General features: G+C 36.3%; 1 protein-coding gene across 3 annotated transcripts in view; it reads right to left on the bottom strand.

Annotated features, from left to right (window-relative positions):
• The window catches only part of LOC105455007 (glutamate receptor ionotropic, kainate 2-like), a 122,342-nt gene that overhangs the window by 81,247 nt on the left and 14,219 nt on the right, over positions 1–26,876 (bottom strand). For all 3 annotated transcript variants that reach the window (XM_011698024.1, XM_011698025.1, XM_011698026.1), the window contains exon 3: positions 9,369–9,530. In XM_011698024.1, the coding sequence (XP_011696326.1) occupies positions 9,369–9,530 (162 nt within the window). The remainder of the gene's footprint in view (positions 1–9,368; positions 9,531–26,876) is intronic.

Here is a 26,876-nt window from a genome sequence, read left to right as displayed (position 1 = left end):
TTTGACTGAAAGTAACATCTGAGTGAGGAACTTTTAAAATAAATGTGTATGGACTAGTAGTATTTTTAAAACATATATATATATATATAATTCAGTTGAAGAATGAAAAGATACTTTAAAAATAGAGAAGATGAAATAAATATACGCATATATAAATATAATATAAATTAAAATATACTTTTTCATTTTAATTCACCGAGTTAAAAAATTATATATAATAATTTTTCACAATGTAAAAATGTGTGAAATTCCGAGATAAAACACTTATGTATTAATACATCTTTAATTATCATACTCAATAAAATATTGAATACATATAGTTTGGAGTCTAATCAATAAGCCGGGCCAGATAACCTGGGGTCGCATAATTCATTATTTACTTGTTTAATATTTGTATTGCAAATAATGTACGCAATATAATAAATTTTATTTTCATAAATAAGTACATAAAGAACATAAGTAAATAGATTCGATATTAATATATCGTGAATGTTAATAAAGATAAACAAAGACGATTATTACGTGCATATATGTTCAATTTTTAATTTTAATATTACCTGTTGTTACTAATAATATTAAATCAAAATTCCGCTCGAGATTAATAAACAATTAGAAGGGCAAAAAAAAACGGTCAATGATTCGAGCAATTCAGGATGTTAAAAATTAAATTTTATTACATATATAAGAGCACGGTATATGCCCTACTAATAATATTGTTTTATATATTCCTTAATATTTATTTTACTATTTGCGGCATACAGATATATATCATTTTAATTTGTCATGCATATATTCTCCATTATTATTCATAATAAATACATACATGGCCATAAACAATGAATAACATAATTCACATGGAGATTATGTTTCATAAGCTAAATAAAATTTTTAATCATATTTTTGTAAAATGAGCTAATGTATATTGTATAATGTATATTGTATAATTATGAATGCAAACTGATTAAATTATGGATGCCACGAATATTCAATAAATAATTTCAATATGCTTAGAATTTGCAAAATCCAAAAGAAAGAAAATTTGCAAAACAATCTTTTCTAATTAAGTTAACTATTTTACGGATTATTTTAATAGAAGAGATTATCTTAAAACAAATCCGGTACGAATACTAAACGCATATCTTAATATGCGTTGTAGATATATATTCTATTTTTTATTAGCAACAATTACATCACTTAAATAGTTTAATATCTAACCGCGGTGTTCTCGTATGCTTTTTTAAATAAATTCTAAAACGTTAAAAAAATTTACCTAAAATAATTTATTACATTTCTTATAGTCATTTGTTTCAAAAATTTGTATCTTTATCCTGAAAATATTGTGCGTGACTTTGTAACAAAAAGGATATCTTTTATTTACAACTATAATTAATATCTCATTGCTTGCGCCGCGCAAAGCATAGCGATGATCGAAGTTTGGAACTAACATCAGACTTTGGCAAGTCTTTGACTTGTTAAATCGATTAATTCGGCGGAGAGACTTCTTATCTATAAAATATATTTTTTTATTTTCAACGGATTTGGTATATTTTATTAAAAAATATCAAAAAATATCAATGTATATCTTGCTGATTAAGCATTTAAAACGTTCGTAGTAAAATTCGCTGGCAATAGTATTCGAATGTGAGGAATTCACTGCTGCAACAGGTGGCTGCGTAAACGATCCATTAAACGATTCGTCTCTAGTAGCAACGAGGTAAAAACGCTTTATGTAAAGAAAGAGTTTTCCCTCGAAATTTCTTGTATTAGTAAAAAACAAGCATTTTCTATGAAAATCTACGCAAGATCTAAAGTATAAGAGGAATACAAGAGCAATTTCGAGAAAGTTATAAAGTTCCATAAGAATATGAAAACTGTTAAATAAAAGTGCAAGAAAATTCGTTTAAAGAGAACTTCTCAAACTGTGTATGAAAATTTACGTCGTCGACATCGCTTTCCTACAACTTTCGTACTTATATTCAATATCTTCAATACGAAGCGCACAATGCATTTTCGCGACATATCGTGTATCTCATTGCGCGCTTTGTATTAAATATTCAGTCAGATATTTTGAGTCCTCTGCAACAAACGGATCAGCTTCAGCGACAAAGACGCAATGTTTCGGCGGTACAATGTATGTATCCCGTATAGGATGTTCGTTTGTTGGTCCTCTTTTCAGTCCCCTTAACGAGGAGCGGAGTACCGGTCTGTACTTTGATGTCGGCAATTCTCCCGACGGATCCCAGCCTCGTTCAATCAGAGTAATTGCGCGTTAAATCTCTTTGCTCGCCATTGAATCAATTTTGCAGCCTGCCAAGCACCTTCGTATATCCCCGTCGCTACTATGTTTCTCTGTAACTCGTCTCTCTCTCTCTCTCTCGCGCGCGCGCGCGCGCCAGTTGAATGCCATTCGATTAGTCAGAATGAGGAAAAACGAAAGATTCAACTCGTTCAAAAGATTCAGAATCATTACCGTGCATTAATCTATTCATTATATTAAAATCGTAACGTTTTGTAAAATATTATCTCAATATTCTGAATTCTTTCTCGTATGACAATTTTTTTTTCACAGTTTCACGCTATCTTCTTCTCTTCTTCTTCGCTTATAAAATATTTCATCAGCTATGTGATTTACATAGAAGAGACTCATGGTGAAGGATAAATAATTCCTGAAGTATTGAATGACGACGCAGCATTTTCGCATCGCAGGAAAAAGCTCCGTGTCGCGGAAATACGTAATAATATTATACTAACTTAGAGGTGAATACAAACTGACGCCCGTGTGCTTTTAAATCTTTCGGCAAAGTGCGACGGCTCTCAAGGCTCCTGCTATCCCGAGGCAAAAAAAAAAAGAAGATTTCTTCGGCAAATTTCCAACTGAATTTGTTCGGGGTAGGGGCGAAAGCGGGCGGAGAAACGGCGCGTTCCTCTCCCGTACGTATTCCGCACGTCCGCGTGCAGCCGCATGCACAACTCAAGGCGCCTGTTTCGTGCCTGTCGATATTGGTTTCGTGGTGTATTGCGTCGGTTTGCGTTTCCTTCCGTCTGGCCTCTTCTCTATTTCGCCAACCTCGCGCGCCATCCTCCGCGCCTTCGGCTGCTTTTCAGTCTTCCCCTACCTCCATCCCGCTCTCGCGATTTCACCCTCCTCTCCTCCCGCGTCTCACCGCCTTTCCGTCTGACCCGCGCTTTTTTCCCCGATTCGCGGTATTTCCGCATCGGGATGAAACCGACTAGCGAGAAGGATGCACGAAAGAGACGGAGGGAAATGAAATTTAAAGAAGTGTCGATAAAATGACTCGCGATTCCCTCTTTCCGCCGTCGGAAACGCGGTTCGATAACATCTCGCGCCGGGTCAACACGGTGAATGCCTCGGTCGCGTGTAACTATGTTTACACTGTTGAAAAAGAGAGAAACGTCAAGAATGGTCTCCGATTATTATCGCAACGTTGCCCCCTGCATTGTGTTCCAACGTTAGGCAAAGCGTAACAGACAACATAAAAGTGCAATAAAAGTGAAATTGGGTGTTGGGTGCAAGGTATTCGGAAGCTGCTGCAAAATGTATATAGGCAAACAAGATTAAATTAGAGCTTACACTTTACAAACGCGGTGACTCTTTTTTTTTTGTTGCGCGAAGATAATTGTGTTGCGAGATAGGAGAGCGGACTGGAAGTTTCGAGGGGAGAGAATCGTACGAGCCCGGGATTTGCGAGAAGCGACACCAAATACACGTATGCGCATCGCCGATAGAGGCGTGGCGGAAAACGCAGATTAAGACTGAAATATGTCCCTAAGCCTTTTATTCTGCTGTCGGTATTATATCCCGGGATTTATTTACAAACGGCAGGCAAATCCGCGACAGCAAGAGAGAGAGAGAGAGAGAGAGAGAGAGAGAGAGAGAGAGAGAAATTCGAAAGCTATATCGATAAACATATCTTCCGGTTTCGTATTCGAGGGAAGATTTGCGACGGATTACGAAAAAGAAAAAGAAAAATGTGTATTGAGATACGTATATAGCGGCTCAATAACTGGCGGCGGACAATATCGATTGGAAATGGATCTTTCCCAATGGCATAGTAATCGGAAACGTGGAAAAATCATAACTCGAGAATTGCTTCCCCGATTGATGCCGTGTGCGTTCGCGCGGCAGAGTATATTCCGGATATTGTATCCTAACGCTGCCGATTATACGACCGGCGCAAACCGAAACCCGTAATCGTTCACGCGCCGCGAAACTTTTAAATTGTTGAGCAGGCGGCGGTTCGCGACAGCTACACGGCGATAGATGAACTAGACTGCTCACTCTCAGAGGATTAAACTGAAAGTCCGTGGGATTTGCCGTGAAGCCGACCATTATTTGCAGATTTCACGGCGGCACACTAGACGTTTATGACGCACGAGGGATGAGCGGGAGAAAAGGGGAGGGAGGGACAATAGCGTTTCGCTGGTGAGCTAAGAAACCTACGCGTGACAAATGAGTTTTTGCATTCAACGGTAATGATGCTCCGCGGCCGCCAGATGCTTTTCTTTAAATCTTCCTTCGCGTTCCACATTTTTCTCATTCTTTCCGGTGAAACGGATTTCATGCAACTTTTATCTGCGAATCTTCTGTCTCTCTCTCTCTATTAATTTACGTAAATTATGTTCATATGTAATGTACGTTAATATTGTTACAGCGGTGTTTTCATTTAACAAAGGAAATTGAATTAACTATAAAGATACTTCTTCACATAATATCTATTTATCGTTTGACGCATCGCTGCGAAATTATTTAATTTGTCGGAATTATGTAATTTTCTTCCACTGATTTGTTCCGATTTTAATTCTACTTGACGATTTTGATTTTCAGTTTTCTCTATTAAATTCAAATTTACATAAACATTTATTATAAATTAATATATAAATGTCAAATCTCTTATATTAATTTGTTTGTATAAAAGCATTTAACTTATGTCGCAGCAGCGACCGCTATTTTCTCGATGATTCAAGTTTTCAGATATGAAAAATAATTCGTGATAAAGTTCGAGCATACAGCTTGAACGTGTTCACATATATACAATCATGACCGAGAAACTCTTGCATCGGAGATCGAAGATCGAGTGTACTATCGGTATAAAGATGCTCGTGAGCAGAATCGAGAGGAGCGACATGTTCGCGAGGGAACCCTCGAACACGCGACATGACGTAGAGCTAACGCTTGGTCTCTCCCAACCGAGAACTTCAGAAATTATGTGTTTACATATTCCGTGAAGTTTGCTTTGAACTTTGACAGCGTTTTCGCTAGTGGATATATCGTATATATCGATCCGTCTTTTGCAAAAATTTTAAATAAAGAGTAACTTTGTCGATTGGGAAAAGATAAGCAAATCAAGTGATAAAATCTAATTCTTAAACGAATATAATCTTAATTCAAATATATAAATGAATTAAGCTAAAGTAAAAGTCAGTGACAAAAATAAGAGGCTTCTAAAGATCCAATTGCTTCATGAACGTTTCAATTACATTCAGGCATTTCGATTCTGCGTCTAAATTTTCCTGAATCACGCCGCATTTATTTAATCTAACCAGCGCGCGCGCGCGCGCGCGCATTTTTCCACGTAATCTTTGGCGAAACTACTTAAAGTACCGGAGACAAAAGAGAACGTTCGCGTGTGTAAAGAGCTCGAACGAGACACGAGCCCATCGAGCTGATACTTAACTTGTCGCTTAGCTCTGACACGGCATTATTTGCATAAGCGTACATACATATATAGGGTCGAAGCACGTGCCCGTATAAACGAGCGATGCAAAGGCGCGATGGTGATGCAGCGAGCGAGATCGAGGCAGAGCTTCGGTCGTAGTTGCGCCGCAGAATAGCGTTATTTGCGCCAAAAGTATATGGCTCTAGATTTTTACGGTTATACGCGGACGCGTTACGGAGCTGGTGATCGAATTTCCTGTGCGACGCGTCGCATACACCATAAACACACATACACACACACGTACGGATCTTACGGAATTGAGCGGCAATATATTAATATCACCAATCGTTCATAATGCATTTCTAATTAGTTCATAAAGCACTGAATATTGTTATATTATGAGCAGGGAAAAATTATTCCAGTTCAATATACATATATTCTACCGTAGTTACATTGTATAAAACTGGACAATAAAGTTAAATTAAATAAAATTTTCATTCAATTTAAAGTCCATTTGAAATTGAAGCACAGAAAGCCAGTGCTTCGTTCTGTAATAATTTCAACGTCATGTACATGACGGAAAGTTGAACAATCGATACACTCAGAATAGAAAATTCAACTATTTCGTGTCATCCATGAACAAATGGATCCATCAAAACTCACTGGAAAGAACTCTCAACAGCACTGGCATACTATTGGCGAGCTGTGACACGGACTAGTTCCGAGGTGGCTTCCTGCCTCAGCAGTTGACAATACATGCATACGTTCTATCGATCCAGACATGGCAATTCTGAGGCAAGAGATTAGCCAATGAAAGTCGATGAAAGTTTATTGCATGTTGCTGAAAGTGTATATCCATGTTACAATATTGTTCAAAGTTGGTATCCCAATTGGATTTGCCATCCATAAATTATGTATGTTTAAATAATCGTTTAAATAATCAAAGCTTAAGAAAATTATCAAACGATACAAAGATATTTGAGTTAAAGTTCAGGAAATAAATTCTCGTTAATAATCTTACTGTGTTCACGTAACAAAATTAATTATATCTATTTTAGATACTGATATATAAGTATAATAATTATCTTCTCGTGATTTAGAGAGTTTTATACATAACAACCAATTTGGCTCGGTGAAGTGCATACTCCCTCCGTTTTTTTTGTCAAAAAAAAAAAACTGTCTTTGATTGAAAGCAAGTCGGTCGTAAAAAATGAGCTAAATTAAATATACATATTTGCGTAGTCCGGTTTTATAATGATGTTCTGCAAAATATAAATTTCATACTACGCCTGCTTTTCACGTGCATATATAATTCTGTGTGTAGTCCACAAAATAATATTCCCTGCATTATGAAATAATAAAAATTTTATGGAGACATTTTGCGTATCGTTTTAATGTAACGTGAATTTTATGAGTTATAAAAATTAAGCTCTTCAGAAAATATCATAAATAAAGCTGATTATAAACTAAGCGAAATTGAATTGTAAAGAGTATCGTGCCAAAGAGGTATACATTTTGAAAAATAGAAACGGAAATTTATGTATAGGTAAGTTATTGGCTGCGTTGAGTGAATTTGACGAAATCGGATCACATAAATGTACCTTGCATGTTGTGAAAGTTAGTATATGCGAAAAGACATAAAAAGTTCTTTCAAATATTGTATATTCAAAACATGTTAAGAAGAGAAGCCTTCTCAATTTCGTAGTACATCGTTAGCAATATAATATTATAATCAATATACTTATTATCTGCATAACGAATTTAAGGTATACAGGAATAAAGAATGTGATATCATCTTCAACGATATAAGTTTTGAGATATTAATGGTGTCCTTTCGATTGTGCAAGGTACACAATTTTACTTATAAAGCATTCATTGTTTGACGGCTTTGCGACACGGAGAACGAAAATAATTGGGGCAACCTGATAGCTATTTTCTTGCATCAATATTAGACGAAGGTTTAGACCGCTAATCATACTTATCCAATCGTTATCGTTATAACATTTGCACGTAACATGTACCGCTGCTCGTACAAACATAACAGCGTTTGCTCGATTAACGTTTTATGTAGCTCAATTTTAAAACAATCTGCTATGTCACTGTGTCTCGCAGCTGTGTCTTAAATTAGAAAAATACAACGGAATATTTGTCAAAGGAGAAAGAAACGGAGAAATCTACTCAATTGATTTTTAGGATTCCAAGAATCGTGTCATAAAAACAATCGAACAAATCACTTAAAGCTACATTGAATTTTATCGTAGATTCCAAAAGTAAAATATTTTCGAACATTTGTGTAAAAATAAAACAAGAGTTTTTAATTTGCAACACCATTGCAATTGCTTTGCCAAGAAACGAGTTCCGGTATGTTTTATTTTTTCCAAGATAAGCGCTAAAAAATATTTCTCAAACAAGAAGGAAACGCTGTTTCACATCTTACAGATTTGATTTCTCTTCTTATAAAAATAATAAAGTATAGACTTCACGATTTCTATATGGAAAAGGAGTCGGTTGTCGGAATTATATCGAGAAATTCCCGCGAGACGTATCTCAACGAACGAAATTGATATTGTCTCTTAAATTTTCTTGGTACATCGGCTAAGAGACAAGTAATACGTTTTTAAGGGTGCCACGAAGCAGGACAGACAACGATCTGTCTCCACGGTGAGTATCCGATAGCGACAGACGAGACGGATAATAATGTGTATGCTACTTTAATAACGACGAGGCGCAAGCAAGCCAGTTACTCTCGGCTGGTTTATACATGCCGTCAACACGATAAATTTTGCTTTACGGTAACGCCTTACGTCGCGTGTAGTGTCTAAAAGGACTCTCAGAATATTCAGGATACCTCGGACTATTCTCTATCTAACAATAAGTATCACGTATTTTGCTCGATAAGCTCTTTGTTTTAACGTAACTCAACGACATATCCTTGACAAATTAATTATTTAATGTTTAATTATTTAATGTTTCCACATGAAAAGAATCTGATCGACGTAACTGATCAACCGTACTTGTCACTCTGATAACAACAATACTTTGATGTAAACATTACACGACGGAAACTTCAGCAAAAACGTAGCTTAACGGAATATCCCTGACGAATGGTTTAATTATTTAATGTTTCTACATGGAAGAAATCTGACATAATTGATCAACTGTACTTGTCACTTTGGTAACAATCATACTTTGATGTAAACATTACACGACGGAAACTTTAGCAAAAATATGCGCTCTGCGGTTGCACACACCTCGTGTTTTCGCAACTAAAATAAATTAATATTTTAAACCTATGTCAGAGAAACGTCTATGCACCATTTAAAACATTTTACGGCTCGCGTGGAACTGTAGCTGTGTGAAAAGCGGAGAGCGAGTTTTCAGGAATAAATCATTTTTGACGTGTAGGAAACCGTGAGATTAACGAGCATGAGATGTTTTTTAACTTCAGTGAAATTTCTTACGGAGACGTGCCGCGATGCGGCATCGTTTCATTACACCGTCGAGAATTTTCTGCGCCCGTAAGTTTCAGTTCAAATTGCCGTTTCTTGCGTCGACGCGACGCGTAGATTACGGGGATGCAAATAAAATTATAATTACATCGGTTCTCGCCGAAAATAAAACTATATAAAAATATATAAAAAATTTATTAAACACGCCGCGCATGCAAAATACGCAAATATAAAGACTTACCCTTTTTCGATGCGTGGAAGGAATCATCTTTCGGCACGTACTGGATGTCGTACTCCAGCGTGGTCTTCGGCAGTATAATTTTGTCCTTGTTGATCTTGTAAACGGCGTACTTGAAGGCCAGCTCCGTGCTGCTATCCTTTTGGTCATGAGTGAATATAGCACCTGGAAAGTAAGCACGACTATGATCGCGTTAATCCTTAAAGTGGAACACCATTCCGTTCCATAGTGATAATACTCTCAAACGATCAAAGTTCGTCCATCTATGCTAATAAACTGCAAGCCCCGAGCGAGGCTGAATCTCATATAACGGAGATTACGCACAGTTTTACTCCTATGAGTGCGCTTATTCGTGGCTTGCATACTAAATAACTTCTCTATAGTGCCATCTATATTATTGTACATATTTCGTTCGTGCCAATTCGCCTTGCTCTAAGATCTAAGATAATATCTAGCTTAAGCTAGAATTTTGAAATTTCCAAATTCAAACGTTAAATGTATTCAATATTACTATATAATTAAAAGATAATTCAGGGGCGATTCGATTATTCGTTTTTGCGTTTCTTCTACCGTACAATCACATATTGTTAATTTTTATAATAAAGATCGGTTCTCAAAGTTCAACGTATAATATACTAATTGCTAATTAATATTGCAAGATCAAATGGCTCGCAGGGTAACGGCATACAAAGTATATCATATACATATACGTATATAACATATATATGCTGTATATATCTCTAATATTCACTAGATAATATATTACGTAATTATACATTACAAACACGTATACGTAGACGTTATGCCTACATGTCAAACAACATAATTAATACATATATGTATAGCATTAATATTTATTAAGGAATCTCAATATCTCTCAGTTAATTGTTATAGCAACATATGAGAACATATAATATCTTTATGAAGCAAAACAGATAAACAAGCAAAGCTCATCGTCGACCTGATACTGAAAATGCAAAAACGGAACGGAGTCGTTAAAAGAAAAATGCCTACGTGAAGAATCACCATCTTCGCACGGTACGCCGGCAACGTGTTCTTGAATGGAGAGTGCATTCTAATAACACCTATTCATCGGACTGACACCGATTACATAGCCGCCGGGCTATCAATAGTGTGTCAAAGGTCGCCTTTCTGCGGAAAATTTTTCAAAGATGTCACGTTTGAAAGTCTTCTTGCGAAATATACTTCCAATTCATCGAACAACCGTAGAGAGTGAGCCTAGACACACATCGTCCTCGCCTATCTGACAACCAGAGTCCGTTCTTTAGGGGAATGGAATACTTAAGGACGTTGCGTATTGAAGAGGATTAATCTTCTCCCTCATTCAGACTCTCATCGCAAAGTGCCTCGGGTCGTTTACGGAAATTAACGGGCGTTCTTTGACGCGAAAAAGCGGCAGGACGCATTCCTGACCTAGCACCAGAGGCGATTTTATGGCGTGAAGGATGGTGAGCGATAGTTAACAGCGATGACCAGCACTGCCGATTAGCATTTGGCCTGATGAATGGCCAGCTTTTTATGAAAATCCGATAAAAGTCAACGCCGACATCGCGGACCGACTAACGCCGTATTGTCCATTCGCGCTCGTGTAGAATGTCTAATTTAGCTTGATAATGCTGTTTATAATTTGATACTGATAATAAGATGATATATCAGTAATGTATAATAAAAATAATGTATCAATAATACACGTAATATATACTATAATATCTACATTAATTAACATCCTTACATATAAATAACAGTAATTTAATAAACGTTATTGCAGTATCATTATGATTAATACATTTTTATAATATAAAAATATATAAAAATGAGATTCACAAGATTTAGGATGAGAAGAGCCACGGTTCTTTTATGTAAAAATTAAATATTCTTCTTTTCTTCTTTAATTTCTTTCATTGATGCACAATTAATATAAGCTACATAGACATTTATAATCTACCATAAAAATATGTAATACTACATTTACCAAATTAAATATTTTTTTCATTAAATTAAACGTTAAAAAAAATGAACCATTTTCTACCTAGAGATAAAGGAAAATAGTGTTCAATCGAGCAACAGGATGAATGGAAACATCGTAAGCGGTAACGAGCTCCCTTAGTATTTACGTCTCGCCAAATCACCGGTCCCTCCCCGTCCGCCGTTTTTCATCAGACCTTAACCCTTCCTGATAGCATTCTCTCAGTCCGACGCGCGCGCTCTTTTACTTTTCGTTCCGCGTCGTAACTAACTAATCCATTTATCTGTAACGGAGTGGATGCGCATTAGCCACCTTCCATCTCTCATTCCGCAGTATTGTTCGCCACCGCCGCTGTAGCTCTCTCTTCTTCGCCATTCTTTTTCCGTTTCTCCGTTTTCGCTGTAACACGTTAAGTACTCTGATCCTCCCGGAAATGCTCGCGACGACTTTCTTTCGGTATTTCTTATCTCATCGACTACGAGCTGCGCTCGACCATTAGCTGCGTTTAAATAAGGAATAAGTAATCCGCCTAGAATCCCTTAGGTATGTTTGCTATTGTTTTTAGCTAATCCGACACGTTCGCTTTTATTTCAGTTAAAACACGAATGAGAGTAATATTTTATACGAGTAGTACTGACAGATTAATTTATATTCAATTATTTCAGTTACCTATTAAGTTAAAAAAGGTACGGTAATTGTACAAGGTACTCAATTACAAATTGATTAATAATTGATTAAGACGAGTTGCCAAAAAGACGTTGATCGAAGAGGACCACGTTGTAATGGAATCTGCGTACCTCTAGATTGATTGTCAATAATTGAATCGAACAATACAAAGATCGTTAAAAGAAAAGGTGAGTAACGACGGCTTCAGACAGTAATCTTAATTTTAAATTCTGAACACTATAACTCACGCCAGAAGAGAAATGTTACGTGTTCTTCGACTAAGATAAATGTAATTGATTGTATTTTAGAATTTTATATGTATTAGCGGCTGAAGAAGACTTAGTACAGTTGAAACATTCTTCTTTAATTTTATTGAATAAAATTATATTAGAATACCTTTGTTTGCTCGTTTTATTGGTCTTTATATCCTCTATAGATTCTATTTTATTGATTAATAATACAATAGCGTCTTGCATTCCTAATTTTTATATTTTCAAAAGTGGAATGGTTTCCTCATGAAATAAATATTTCGATAGAAATATATAAAAATCACAGACACAAAAACTGAAAAAAATGGGTGAATGTGTGTGTTATGAGAAAAACGTCTTTCGTATTTTTTGCGCTTGAGCCGCATACCTTCGAATGAATCCCTCTGAATTATTTTAGTCTTAATTTTTAAAGCACTGTACAATTTTCCAAAGGATTTCGCATTTACTGTCCTTAAATCCCTCGGAAAGCATTTTTGAAAAATGGCCGGAGATTACCAGTGGAACAGCTTGATGCTCAGCGAAACGCTTTGCGTCACCGTGATATTCAAGGCTTTCGTGTATTTTGTTACGATGGGAGCGCGATGGGGACAAAAAGTATCAGCCTGAATGCATTATACACTATCGAAGCGTATTATAAGCTTCTTTGACTGCAACATTAATAACTTGAAAATTTTGAAAAAAGTAACAATAACCGTTAAAGCAACGAAGGTATTACGTTTACTATTTCGTAATGTGATCTCTGTTTGCGTGATTATCTGTCCGTTTCAAGCTTGCCGCTCATTAGCATTGTTTGCACCATATCTGCTGCTTGATATAATTCATACATGTACATCCAATTCGCATGTTGGTCTTGGTCAATCTCGTGGGATCTGTAGCAGATTTACGGAGGATCCGGCAAGTTAATATCGCTAATTCCTCGCAAATCGTAACAGGTTTCCATTAGAAAGCGCGGATTGAATACATAAAGCTCCACAGGGTATCTGTATTTTCTCAGAAACAGAACGACACGAACGTTTTCTGTTGAATATTGGTAATACAATGCAACGATACGACCAAACAATCTCCGGAGACCTCGAGAGTCGCAATTCTCCGATATGGCTCTGCAAAGGACAGAGGCACAAATATTGTATTTGCGAACGAAAAAAGCAGATAGCCATAATAATGCACTATAATAATTTTTATCTATTTGCACTACAGTCGCTTTGCGTCGTGTAAAATATAATACATCACATATGTGATATCTCTTTATAATATATATATACATATATATATATATATATACATATATATGTATATGTTATATATTATAAAAATGATATATGTATGTGTATACATTGTATATTATTATTATATTTTAAGTATGTGTTGAAAAAATAAATAAAGAAGAAATTATATATATGTACAATTCCTTTAAAGAAATATATGATCATAGACGCTGTCTGACTTGCTTCATTTCCTCTTTTGAGTCTCACATAGATCTCCGATATGATATTTCAACAACGGCATCGCGGCAGTGCTGCTAACGAGGAACTTGGAGGCTGCTCGTTATGACACCTTGTGATTACAAGCGTGCGTGAGATTAAAGGAAGAATCCCCCCTCCCCCCGTGCAAAGATGAGCAATTGTAGAAACTTTGGAACAAGAAATTTACTCCGTAGTTGCGCCCGCGTGTCTGAAAATACGATTTGACACAGAGCTCGTGCTGGCATTAAGGTTTCTCCCGCTAAACTTTAGCTGTGCAGCCAGTGCAGCGTCTGATCAAACGCGTATCCCCACAGGGATCGCGAAAAGATACTTGATCGGACAAGTAATTAGTATACAAAGTCCAAACTCGGGAAGTTAAGAATTCCACTTGGAAGAAGTCTCAGTCAAACCAGCGTGGTATAAGAGAGCGCGCGAATTAGATTTATAAGATTAATAGCGGAATCTCAGTTGTACTTCCATACATCTTGTACACGGAGAGGAACTAACGCAAGCAATTAAGCCGCTTTTATCGTTACGGTCGATTAACGAGCGCCGGAAGTTAGCGCGATTACGCGCCTATAGAAAGACAGCCACGGATGACGGTAAAGTTATACAACGCGGAGGACGGAAACGCGTCGAGATATCCAGAAATTCATCGTGTTTATTCTCGGTGAATTGCGGCTAATAAAAACCGGCGCTCGGTCGGGTCGCTAGTTTAAATTCACTTTAGAACTCTGCCGCGCTGTGTGCGCGCGCGCGCGCGCGTGGGAGAGAATACGGACGGAATCGCACGGAAGAGCGCTTTTTAAATGCCGCTGCTGCTCCAAAGACGGTGCTGCCCGATTATACGTCGGTACACTCCGCCGGGCACGTAAAAAGTAATACTTCCTCGGCGATGCCAATATTTCTTGTATTATACGCGTTCATCTCATTCTACGCGAATGAGTAACGTGTGCTTACGCTCGTTCGTTCACGCTTGTATCTTGGGGAGTCGTAAAGCATTGCGTGAAAAGCGCCGCAATATCGTCTAACGATACAGAGTGGGATGTTCCTAAATTCTGTAGAGTGTAGAAAGTTTATATGCGACCATAAAAGATCCAATATTGCTGGCACTTTGTTTAATGAATGAGAGTATAGTTTATGCTTGCAAGCTCATGAATATAGCGTTTCGATATTTTATGCTACTGATAATATTTATATTAGAGTGTTAAAATGTACTCTGATAATTTCAATATCTATACACAAGGAAAAATACGAGATACTCTATTAACTATTGTCTGCAATTACACGCTTAATTTTATTATTTATTGGGTTAGAAACAATAACTGGATATTGAACATAAATAGTAAGTTTGCACAATAGCCACGACCCGCTTGTATGATATTCAGCTTGCAACTCCTCTCAGCTTTATACTCGTCGATAAACAGTTGCTCGATTCAGTTTTTATCAGTTGCTCATGTAGATGAAACTTTGCTGTTTTACTTCATATATAATACGATAAATTCAATCTCTCTTCTCGCGCCCGTTTTTTTTCACGACCATGAATAACATTATTCCCAAATTATAGAAGATTTCTTCTTATAATAAAATAGAATGACGCGTCATGAAAATTGTAATGATAAACATTTCATAATTTTAAAAAGATAAGAAAAAATTAAAAGGTAAAATATAATGTCGCTTTTATAAGAATAAAGAGAAAATATTTTAGCGTATAATCATGTTAAACTCTCTGATACCGAGAGAATCCTTGAAAGTAAGATAACATACATAAGTAAGAGCACATAATAATTTAATATGACATTGCACGTAACGTTTCTATATTCAGAGATTGTACGCGACAGCGGGGATATAACATTCTTAGTCTCAACCTCGGCTTCATTAGCATCGTGAGCTTCAATTTCGATTGCCCTACGTTCTTTGTCCTTCCACCCGCCCGGGAGGAAAGAGAGACAGCTTTCGTCGTCGCTGGATTTCCTCTCTGGACGAGACTCGAATTTCATCGGGCGAAACGATCCTCCCATCCAGATAAGACTAAGGCATGGACGATGGAAAGGGGTCTGGAATAAAGCGACGGCTGATGAAGAAGAGGATTTACAAAAAAAAAAAGGATAGAGGCGCGAGAAACGATGCCGTGATCTTTTCAAGCATTTTAAAAATCACTCTTCGCGAGCGCGTCACTCTCTTCTGAAACAGGAATGCAAAAACTTCGAAGAAGTCAGATTGAGAAACGATTCGCAGTGGATACGGGAGAGGGAGAGGGGGGAGGCGGTAAGACGAAGCGCGGAGATAGTAAAAGAAGGGTGACGAGATAAGAAGATGAGCACAGATCAGGAGCATAGTCCTCGAAAAGTGGAGTGAAATTTTTTTTCGCGAAACTTTTCCATTTGACCGACGCGACGGATTATACAAGCTGCGAGAACTCTTTCGGGAACTTCGGCAAATCGGGGATTGCTGCAACCAAGGGGTTGATGAGTAAGGCAAGAAACTCTTCGTGAGATTTAATAATTAATAATAATAATTATGCAATGAAGCAATAGAGAGACGACAGAGCGAAAAGAAATGTTTGAGCGGAATTTTTCATTAATATTCGTTTTAACATTATTGCCGTTAATTGAAAAATAATATAGTATGCATATCGCAATTTCCAACAATTTTATGTAACGTAATAAAAACACGTTATAGAATACAATTTAACAGGCAATAATGTGCAAATCCATAATATACTTAATATTTTCAATAATATTAAAAGTATGTATTTTAAGTAATAAAATATTTTTTGATACAATAATATATTAACTTACATATTATTGTCAATTTATAAAATTGTATCAGAGAAGCTAAAATATAAAGCAAATCTGAAAACGGTTCTAGAGAAACAGTTTATATCGTCAAACTCGCTTTTGAATGAATTACGTAACCCTAATTTGATTCGATCGAAACCGTAACGGTGTGAGTTACTGCCAAGTGGTTTCTAGGGCGGATTTCCTCTTGCCCTCGTGCAAAGTCGATACGCCTAGTTTGCGACCGAGATCGCGGTTTATCCAAGAGCCGGTTTGGAATCGTAACCATTAACGGTACATCTCAGACAGTCCTGCGTACGACGTTAACGATCTGTACTTTTTTTTTCCCCTCGAGCAATAAGGGTAAAACGCTAAGTCGTGAGAAAAGTCAAGACGATCTCGATAGAGTTCTATTTCAGGAACAAATTTAACGCTCGGTTCTACCTGCAACCGAAGTTCTATCCGCTTTTACAATTTACTTTGATTTACTAAAAAGCTGCAGAACGATTTTGTTGAAAGGTCTAAAAATTTTGCTAAATACAGATCTAAAAATAATTTTTTGTTAAATCATCAAAATAATTTGTTGGAATGTTAAAACTGATTTTGATATTCTAGCAATCATTTGGACTTTCGCACAAAATTATTTTGATTATTGAACAAAAATTATTTTCAGACCTGGATTCAGTAAAATTGTTCTTTTCGTGTGGATATAATGCGCTCGCTATGCAGAAACGGCCATGCTATTAAACTCAATATACGTTCCATTAGCGACGAGCGTCCTCCCCAATCGGGAATCATTAAAAAAAGAAAAGAATTGACAAAACCGAGTTTATGGAATGGTGTTTTGATGTGATTTGGTGTCATCGCATGTTCATTAATGACCTATTCCAGCGTGAAAGCCGATTAAAACTACGTTGGTGTTGATAGATGTAGAGATTTACCGCGCGCGGTACACGCTCGAGGCCGCTATCTCTAATTCTCGACTAACGAGTTATTAAACTAATGTCTCTCATTAGCGGAAACTCACCCCCTCGATCCCCGGAAGAACGTGGCAGTGGGCCCCCTTACATACTGATGCGCACACGGGGGAGGGGGAGGGGAGAGAGTCGCGCATAGCCGCCGGTGTGTGTACGTGCTACTCGAAATTGGTCTCGTTAGTATGCCGCGCAGTTTCGAGTCAAAGTGCGTTTGCAGCAGCAGCCACTCCGTCACGCACACGAGAAAATCGGGTGTGAGCGAATTTAACAACGCCGGTGCACCATTAAATGCACGATCTGTTTTTGCGACGCTCGAGTTTGTTGTTAATAGAGAACAAGCCGGAAATTTCTCTCTGCCACACGTACAGGGTTCGATCATTTCTATAATAAATCCTTAATCTAAATGGAACCTGAGTGAAGTCCACACGGAAAGAATAATTTTGCTGAATCCAGATCAGAAAATAATTTTTGTTTAACAGTTAAAATAATTTTGTTGGAAAGTCAAAATGATTACTAGAATATCAAAACATTTTATAGCAATGCCTATCATTTGTAAATTTCCAACAAATTATTTTGATTATTGAACAAAAATTATTTTCAGATCTGTATTCAGCAAAATTTTTAGACCTTTCAACAAAACCTTTCGTTCTTTCCGTGCAGTCATTTTGTAAGATGTAAGATTTGGAGATTTGCGCAAAATTTGATTGCAGAGAGAAGAATACGATTCGATAGTATCCTTTATTTTATCACAAATTTTGCGATAAATTGTTATTATCGCGTCGAAAACACTCTTTATGCGTAAATGTTAATTACAGACGTATTAGGTAATGAAATAACGTTGCACGTTACTGTAATTTAGTGGCTTACAAGCTCGATAGTTTCGGAGTAGAATTGAACGCTCGCTCGAACAGAACGTAAAAGAAACGTTGACCAAATGTAGTTATCCGCGAATTATGCTGTTGGTGGTCGTGTCTGACGATTCACTCGCGGTGGAGCTTCCGCGTGGGCTTGCGGTAATCCACAGAACCACACTTTGAGAGGCGCTGTTTCACTAATGCAATTTCTGGCGCGATCGATCAGACTACACGCAAAGACATACCGTAGAACATACCGAACTTATCGAACATTTACGCAAATTGGAATAGATCCCGATCTGCGATCCCGCGTGAAATTTCCTCATTGGTATAACTTTTCCGTCGATTAGACTATACGATCCAACTGTAAAACCGATTAAACAGATTTTCGCCGCGTAGAAAAAATAACAATAATCCAACGCATCGATCATACAGTTTAACACAATCCCCTGATTCTGTATTCATGACATTCGTATATTAAATATTGTCTTATATCATTCGTAACTACAAAAACGGATTTAATTAAAAATATTAATAGTTTTTTAAATTTAATCAATAATTAACTAAAAATATTATTTTGTTTGTACAATACGATTAGAATTGCTGTGTTCTAATTTCATCGTTGTACCAACACGTAGAAGTTATAATTGTATGAAATTTAGCGAGAACTTACGTGAGAACTCGAGTTCGTGATCGAGCTATTAGATAACAAAGGGAGCTTAAACGACTGCTACATCTACTTAGGAAATAGAACATTCAATAGAATAATCATGGTTCTATTTCTCGCAATATCTAACGTTTTACAACAATAAGAAAACCATAATGTAGCTCAAATGATCTGTCTTACCGCAGTACATTTTTCGAATAATATTAGAATAATAATACTACGGCAAGACAATTTCAAATAGCATTCCAATAACCGTGGCGGTGTATCTTCCAAATTCTATCGGCTCTCGAGTTGCTCGTCGAACAAGCCCGAGGTCTTCCGGCGAGTGTTATTCCGAAACCTGAGTCCACGTCGAGATTGAGAGAATCCTCATGCTTCCCATGAATACGGAATCAGGGTTTTGTAAGTTCCAATCTGTTGTACCCAGCACGAGCGAGCTCGCACCTAAAAGAAACTGCCTGCAAGGATACTTTGTGGTGGAACTAAAATAAATCGAATCTGAACGTTGGAACGTTGAGATTCAAACGATATTGTCTATGTTGATAAGTCAAGAGTAAGAAAATCTTCTCACAAATATATAGAGAAGAAAACAGACTTTTATCTCGTAAAAGTAGAAGAATTATATTACATAGAAGCATTTCTGTATAATAGCACACTAATCGTCGTATGTCATCCGGAATATAAATTTTTTGTTAATTTTAAAGAGGTACGGTCTCTGCAGATTAAGCAAAATTGTGACTGTCGCAAATTTTAAACGAAAAGAGGAACCTCATAATAGAGACATTTCGTCGGTTTGACAGAAAAAATTTAGAAGAAAGAGGAACGGAAAGAAGTCGGAGTGTCAACGAGTTAATTTAGTAAAATGCAGGAAAAGTCGAACGAACAGTTTAATGGAGGAGCAGAAAGCGAGGTATTTGAATTAATGGTCGACAATCGGCGTTCCCGCTACGAGGTCTTCACGATGACAACCGATTGCCGTAATTCATTTATGGGGAGACCTTCCTCCTTTCATACCATAGAACGGTCCTTCTGAGAAGCGGAATTATGATCGATTTCTTCGTTTTTCAACGCGCTCCAGACTTTTTTTTAAGAAAAATAATTATGTATACCAAACGCTATTAAGGTGTCTCTTTTACTATGAAGCTTTAAGCATCAACATATTAAAAGTAAGTTTATAATTATTTAAAATATTTATCGCGTATTTCACCGAAAAAAAATTTAATAAACAATTCTCTAGTGTATACTATTTTATTTTTATATTTTGTATATTATAAATTATCTTTGTTGCCAAAGCCAAAATAATTGCGAAAAAAGAATATATCTATAATAATCTTAAATCAATTCTTATCCGTATATTAGCATTTTCAATATCCCTTTCCAGGTAAAGTGAGAAAGAATATTAATCGATCATACATGAAAAGAATAATGTCGGGCTGTGTGCAGTATCCTAGCGTGAAAGATCAGACTTTCATGAAAGTTAATAAATATCTCGTCTAGCACGCCTGTGTCTTATACTTTTTTTTACTCATAAGCCTTACGGCGCTTTGATCGATTATCAATAATATCATCGTCATGGTTGTCATTTTTTAATATTTTTTAATCAACGACGTAACGTCGTAATAAAACAAAAAGATCATGACATTCTAAAAATTAAAAAAACATATTTATTAATTATATTTAAGTATATTTAAATTTTATAAATATCATTCATAAATTCAGAAATGTAGTTAAACGCGATGTCAATTAAAACTTTATGGATTATGTCGTTCCGGTAGACAATTCACGAAACAAATACTCGATGAATAATTCTGCAGTTTGGACTGCGACTCAATAGTCAGAAACTATTGTCGATGGCATCGAACGCATCGCGCTGGCAACTAACGCGACGGACACACTTTCGAACTGGAGGGACGAATGTAGCGTTGAATAATGCAATATGCGCCTGGTACTGGATTAATGCGGTCTCGCGCGCAAGTGTAAACTTCGTCGATGCATGATGTATACGAAGTAACCCCGGATAATAACGTCTTCGGACGATATAACGCTTTGGGAGAGAGCAAATAGCATTTGAGAAACGCTAATAAAATTGATTTACCAACAGCTGAATTTATGTATGTATATTTATCAAGAAGATAGAATTTAGCAATTAGCCGTACGAATTCCCGCCCCTAATTCCCATTTTGTTTTATTCATACGAAAGATTCAATGCGTATAGTTTACTACGGACGTCTTGCAAGAATCACATTTAATTTCATAACGCGAAAGATATTGTGTGTATTGTGTGTGTGTGTGTGTGTTTGTGTGTGTGTTTTACTAATTAATTAAAAAATAAAAAATTTCGAAACAATTTCTATACGAATATTCTTCGTAATAAAAATGATGGAAAGTGACTAAGACGAAACGAATATCGCGAAGGCTGAAGGATCATCATAATGTCACGTAAAATTGCTTGAAGATATGCACATTTGCTGCATGTCGTCCATTCAGGAGAATTTCCCTTTTTTCGCAAAGAATCACATGTCACATTCGCAGGAACGAAAGTAATTTCGAGAAAAATGTCAAATTTTAAGCGATATACGTTTTCGCCTAGCAAAAATGTAATTCATACAGTGACGATAATGGAAAGGTTTCTGAAAGCGATGAAAAAGTTCAAATATTGCTCGTATTGTATTAATTCATATATTGATTCCGAACAATGTAGGTTTGTGATTTCACTTAATGCACAAATAGTCTTGTCAGCGTTGTCTCGCCTCGAGAGTTGGTAGTTATCTCAAATAACAATGGCTACAATTCCATATTAATGGATTCATCTCCGTAGAAATGATGGATGTTTACTTGATATTATCAGTGTATTTGAGCTTCTCATTCACTGACAGTTGTAACGCCAAAGAATTAATATTGTCGTTTATAGTGCGTCGCGTACATTTAACACCACGTAGATTATTTTGTTAAACGCGGATGTATCCAGTTTATTAAAAACTAATTATTATATTATAAAACATCAAATAGTAAAAAAAATAGAACAAAGAGCTGTCGGCTTTCGGGGCTTTCGGTAATAAAGAAAAGCAAGAATATAAGAACAACAAAAGAGATAGAATAGCGATCGACTTTCATCTATAATGATATAACCCGACTCGAGGAGACGTCCGTAAGTCAACGTTCGAACTTTGCGATTGGAACAGTTCCAACAGCATCTACCAAGAACGATATGTCTCTCTTCCTCGAAAAATATTTACTATTTCCTAGTATTCTTTTAAGCGGGAGTCGGTCGGGTTCTACGTGCGGACAGCGATACAATTTAAGGCTGCCATACATCGTCACATACGCATTTTCTTGAACTGTCACGTATCATTCGAAGAAAATAAAAATTCGCGTCTCTTTTATTACAATGCTTCGCGTTATCTGAATGCCATTTGTCTTAAAAACATATAGTCCGGTATAGACACAGACAGTTAAAACTACAGTAGAATTATCAAAGTCATTCGAGGATGAAGAGATAAAAAACTGGACGGATAAAAGTGTTGCATTTTAACATCCAAAGCCTAAAAATATCCATTTGAAATATTGCTATTCATTCAATATTTTAAGAGCAACAGCATTACTGTCAGAGAAAGGATTCCAAGTGATGCAGACGCGCGATTACTTATTGACTAAAAGAATATTGTCCCCCAAATGGAAACGTAGACTCATGCTTTTTCCAAGCCGTCTGTATATATCGCGTAGAACGCAAATGGGAAAGAATAAAAGTTAAAAAGAGGCATTAAGAAAATTGTCTGTTTTCAGGGATTTGCCTCACTTCCAATTCCGTCCTCGATCTATAAGCAATTCATACTGTTGCTTTTCGAAGAAAGTTTCAACTTCCGGCGTTCAGGTCCATTTGTGTCTCTTATATTTTGCAAATGCGTATGAATGTTCGCGTATAACATAAAATTACATCATCCGTAAGCACGTAGCGGTATTAGAAGCGAACAAATTTTCTCTGACTGACGATTCTTCAGAACAACTCGGAGAATAGGTATATGAGAGTACTTAGTCTATAGGCGAAGCGTTAGCTGGAAATCTGACGGATTCAGGGGTAGTTGGCTGAAGCCCCGGGTGTAATCGCATTATGACCCTCGTGTATAGCTCTCATTACACCCCCGACGGCACTCCATCATTGCCCCCGCCAGTTTGTTACAGCGTGCACAGACGAATGGGTAAAACGAGGCTTTATCGTACCAAAACTGGCTCACTAAATGCGCGCGGCCAGTGCTCAAAACGTTTTGATAAAACCCACTCCGTGCATGACATCTAGTTTCTGTTTCTCGCGCTGTTACACCGCAATTATATGATGCCATTTATAGACGCCATAATAGGTAATGTTATTACTGTACTACATACGTTTAATGACGAACAATTTGCAAAACGTTATATTGATTGTTTTGTAAAGTGTATTTACCTGTGTACTTTCGTCATTATTTCGTTATTTTATCGTATCTGTACGTGGCGACGTTATTTTTGCACGGATAAAATTCAGATATATTAAATATATCAGGTTTTTTTTGAAAAAAATATAATTTCTCCCAATTTTCAATGTGTTCTCAACTAAATTTTCCAAAATAAATTTTGAATTTTTCAACATGTGAAATAATTGTAGCACCGCCCGTCAGTGCGCGGATGCAGCTTTTTTTCTACGCGGAAGGATAACGTTTGGACACGCTAAAAAATACTATGGCCGATCGAGAGTAAGCCGACAGGTTGTATTTTAGATGGGATTCCAGTCGCGTTTGGCTCCTACTGCAATACAATTGCAACTTTGTTACGTCGCGAATACTGATAAAGGTAAACACGTAAACGTATAAAATAGCGAATTTTATACAAGAGTGTATTAACTACAATTATTAAATACACAGAAAATTTATAAACACGAATTATAAATTTTAATCAGTTAGATATGCGATAATATCTTTATAAATTTAAAAATTGTTTAATTTTTATTAATTTAAATTTACTTTAATTTTTCTGTTAATGTGTGTCAACTGTCATTAAATAAATAATATAATACGTGTTTTCACGTGGCAATAACGTAACCGAGGAATCAACCATTATCAGTGTACATTTCTTTGGGAATATATTGCTAGTATTGCGGCAATACAATACTAGCAATACGCTATCAATACATTAGCAATACTTGGCAATATTGTGCAATAGATGGTACATGAGATAATAGATGGTAATATTACTGACAATACGAAAGCAATACAATATAGCAATAATAGCAATAAAGTGTATTGTATTGCCATAATTGGCAATCACTGTACATTTTTTTTAATAGTGATTGACCCTTCAAACGCGTAATTGTGCAGAGCATGATGATCTAATGTAAGGTCTAGACACTCATATATATATATATATATATATATATATATATATATATATATTGTATATATAATATCCACAATACTAATGGCCCTAATCCATCAGTCAGACCATCGTTAGATGATGTTATGATCGACGGGAGGTCAGCGGTATCTGACAGAACATCTTAACTGCTCTATTCATGTCAAGATAGTCGAGGGTTAAGAATACACAAGGGAAATGATCCGATCCATTTCGACTCGATAAATCAAGGAAACATTACGGAAACACGTCTGTCATAGCACAAATTTACACAAATTCAGCCGACCTGAAATAGGGTTTGATATCGTTAAGATTATCAAGGGCCAGACGTTTCCAAGAGTCAAATATTTTATTATTGACTTTCCGGTTGCGACGAACCTCGTTACAGAGAGGATATTACTTCAGTTCGCTGAACTATTTTTCTGCCAAGAAGAATTCATTTGTTTGCGTATCTCGATCGAACTTGGAAAAATCTATGAGAAAAGTTGCCGACTTTACACAAGTTATAAAGAAGCTTATATCAGCTACTTGATACTTGCAAGAATATTTGTCACGTGGAATTCGCTGTTATATGAAAAAATAATAACAATGTATACGTAGGTACGTGGAAAGCATTAATTAAAATCTATTACTTTTTGTAGTAATACAAAGTTAGATAAAGTATTTACAAGAAGAGAAAATTTTGTACAATATAACGATGTTATTCTCTTCAAATTTTATGTCCGCACAATTTTGAGAAAAATTAGAGATAAGAGATACAAAAATTGGCAAAAAATATTTCAAGACTGACCGGATTATGTATAAAATGTTTTTCCCCCTTCCAGTTTTGTTACTATTTCTGTATTCTCTAAAATCGTCCTACGTATGCATGCGCTATTGATTCGATTTATTCCTGACCCGATTATGCTTGAAAAACGAGTTTCGGCAGATTCTCCTTTCGCTACTCCCTGGCGCATCGACAAATATTTCGTTTGGCTGGTACCTTGGGGAGACTGAAAACGCGCGCAATTCTCGAATACTTTGGGGATGCATTCGCAAGCTACCTTGCAATCCACTTACGTGCGAGTTGTCTATCTTTTTTCACATTTTATATCATTAGTATTACATTTTTTTTCTTATATCAGCATGTTGCTGTTTCTTTCGTTTAATTAATTTGCAGATTTCGATTAACTTGTTATTATTGCACACTTTATGCAAATATACAAGTGTGTATTGAAATAAGAAAATAAATTTAAAAAATTATAATCGACTCTGCCCTAACAATTATCTTTCTTCAGAGTCAAATAATCAATGATGATTTAAAAATGTACTTTAACCATTATTTTTTATAAAAAAGTATATTACATATAAAATGTAATAAATGACTTCAAAAACGTGTAAAATATATTCATGACTCGAAAGATGTTATCTAAAATATAACGTATGCTAGCGATCCGTTCACGTGTGAAAATGTTACGTAAAACTAGAGAAAATCAGAACATGGGACAAATTTAGCGTATCTTTATCGATTCCTCTACCTGTTTACGGAAATGTCTGGCATCGTCAGCAACGTTACTTGCGACAGTCTATTTTCCTTATCTAGGAAAAGCAGGGAAATAGAACATTACGTAAAGCATCCGATGGAAAGATAAAAATTTTCAATAGTGTAACAAATATTACTAATATTATAAAATATAGAAATCGCACCTGAAAATAAATTCGATATTTCTGCTGTTTCGATAATAAAAGTATTAAATGCTATCAATGTGATCAACTTGCCATCCCTATCAAATCGAAGAGCAACGCGCAGCAATTTTAATTCTTTCAAATTTTACTAAAAGAGAAACTTTGCCAGTGACTAACGATTGAATTCAAATGTCTGGAACGCGAGGTTCATTCAGAAAAAAAAAAACGAACGGGAACTTATTTGATTACGGCACGTTCAGTCAGAAACTTACAAATATTACCGACTTTCCGGAGATTAATTTTTCTTTGATAAAGCAGTTCGCAAATCAGTCGAGATGAACCGGCGTTATTGCAGCTGCGAGAGCGCATCGGCAAATTATCGACGTTTGCATAAATATGTATGCGCAAATACAGCCAGACACGTTTGTTTTTAGAGGGAAACCTCAAGAGCTACGAATAATTTTGTAAAAAAGCGAAGAAACATGTGTGTTCCCGTTTCACCAGCTATATTTACACTCGCTTCGAATGTAAATATACTTAACAAACTTGAATCAGCGCACTAAGTCAGCGCTCTGATTACATCGGCCGGGGTTTCATTTAACTGATGTTCCTTTTACATATCAAAACGGGAGCCGCGAGCGCGTATTCATTATCTACCTTTAACACTGACAGACTAAGGTAAACCCGGTATATACGCCGCGCGAGGATTTACGCCGCAGCAGTCAGAAAAAATAGAAGAAGTGAAACTAATTTTCTTGCAACCACTCTGTTACATGCCTTTACGTTATATTAGTATTGTGTTGT

The sequence above is a fragment of the Wasmannia auropunctata genome, unplaced genomic scaffold (assembly GCF_000956235.1).
Source record: "Wasmannia auropunctata unplaced genomic scaffold, wasmannia.A_1.0 LD335963.1, whole genome shotgun sequence".
NCBI lineage: Eukaryota > Metazoa > Arthropoda > Insecta > Hymenoptera > Formicidae > Wasmannia > Wasmannia auropunctata.
The sequence above is the reverse complement of the archived record's forward strand: the minus strand, read 5'-3'. Positions and strand labels throughout refer to the sequence as shown.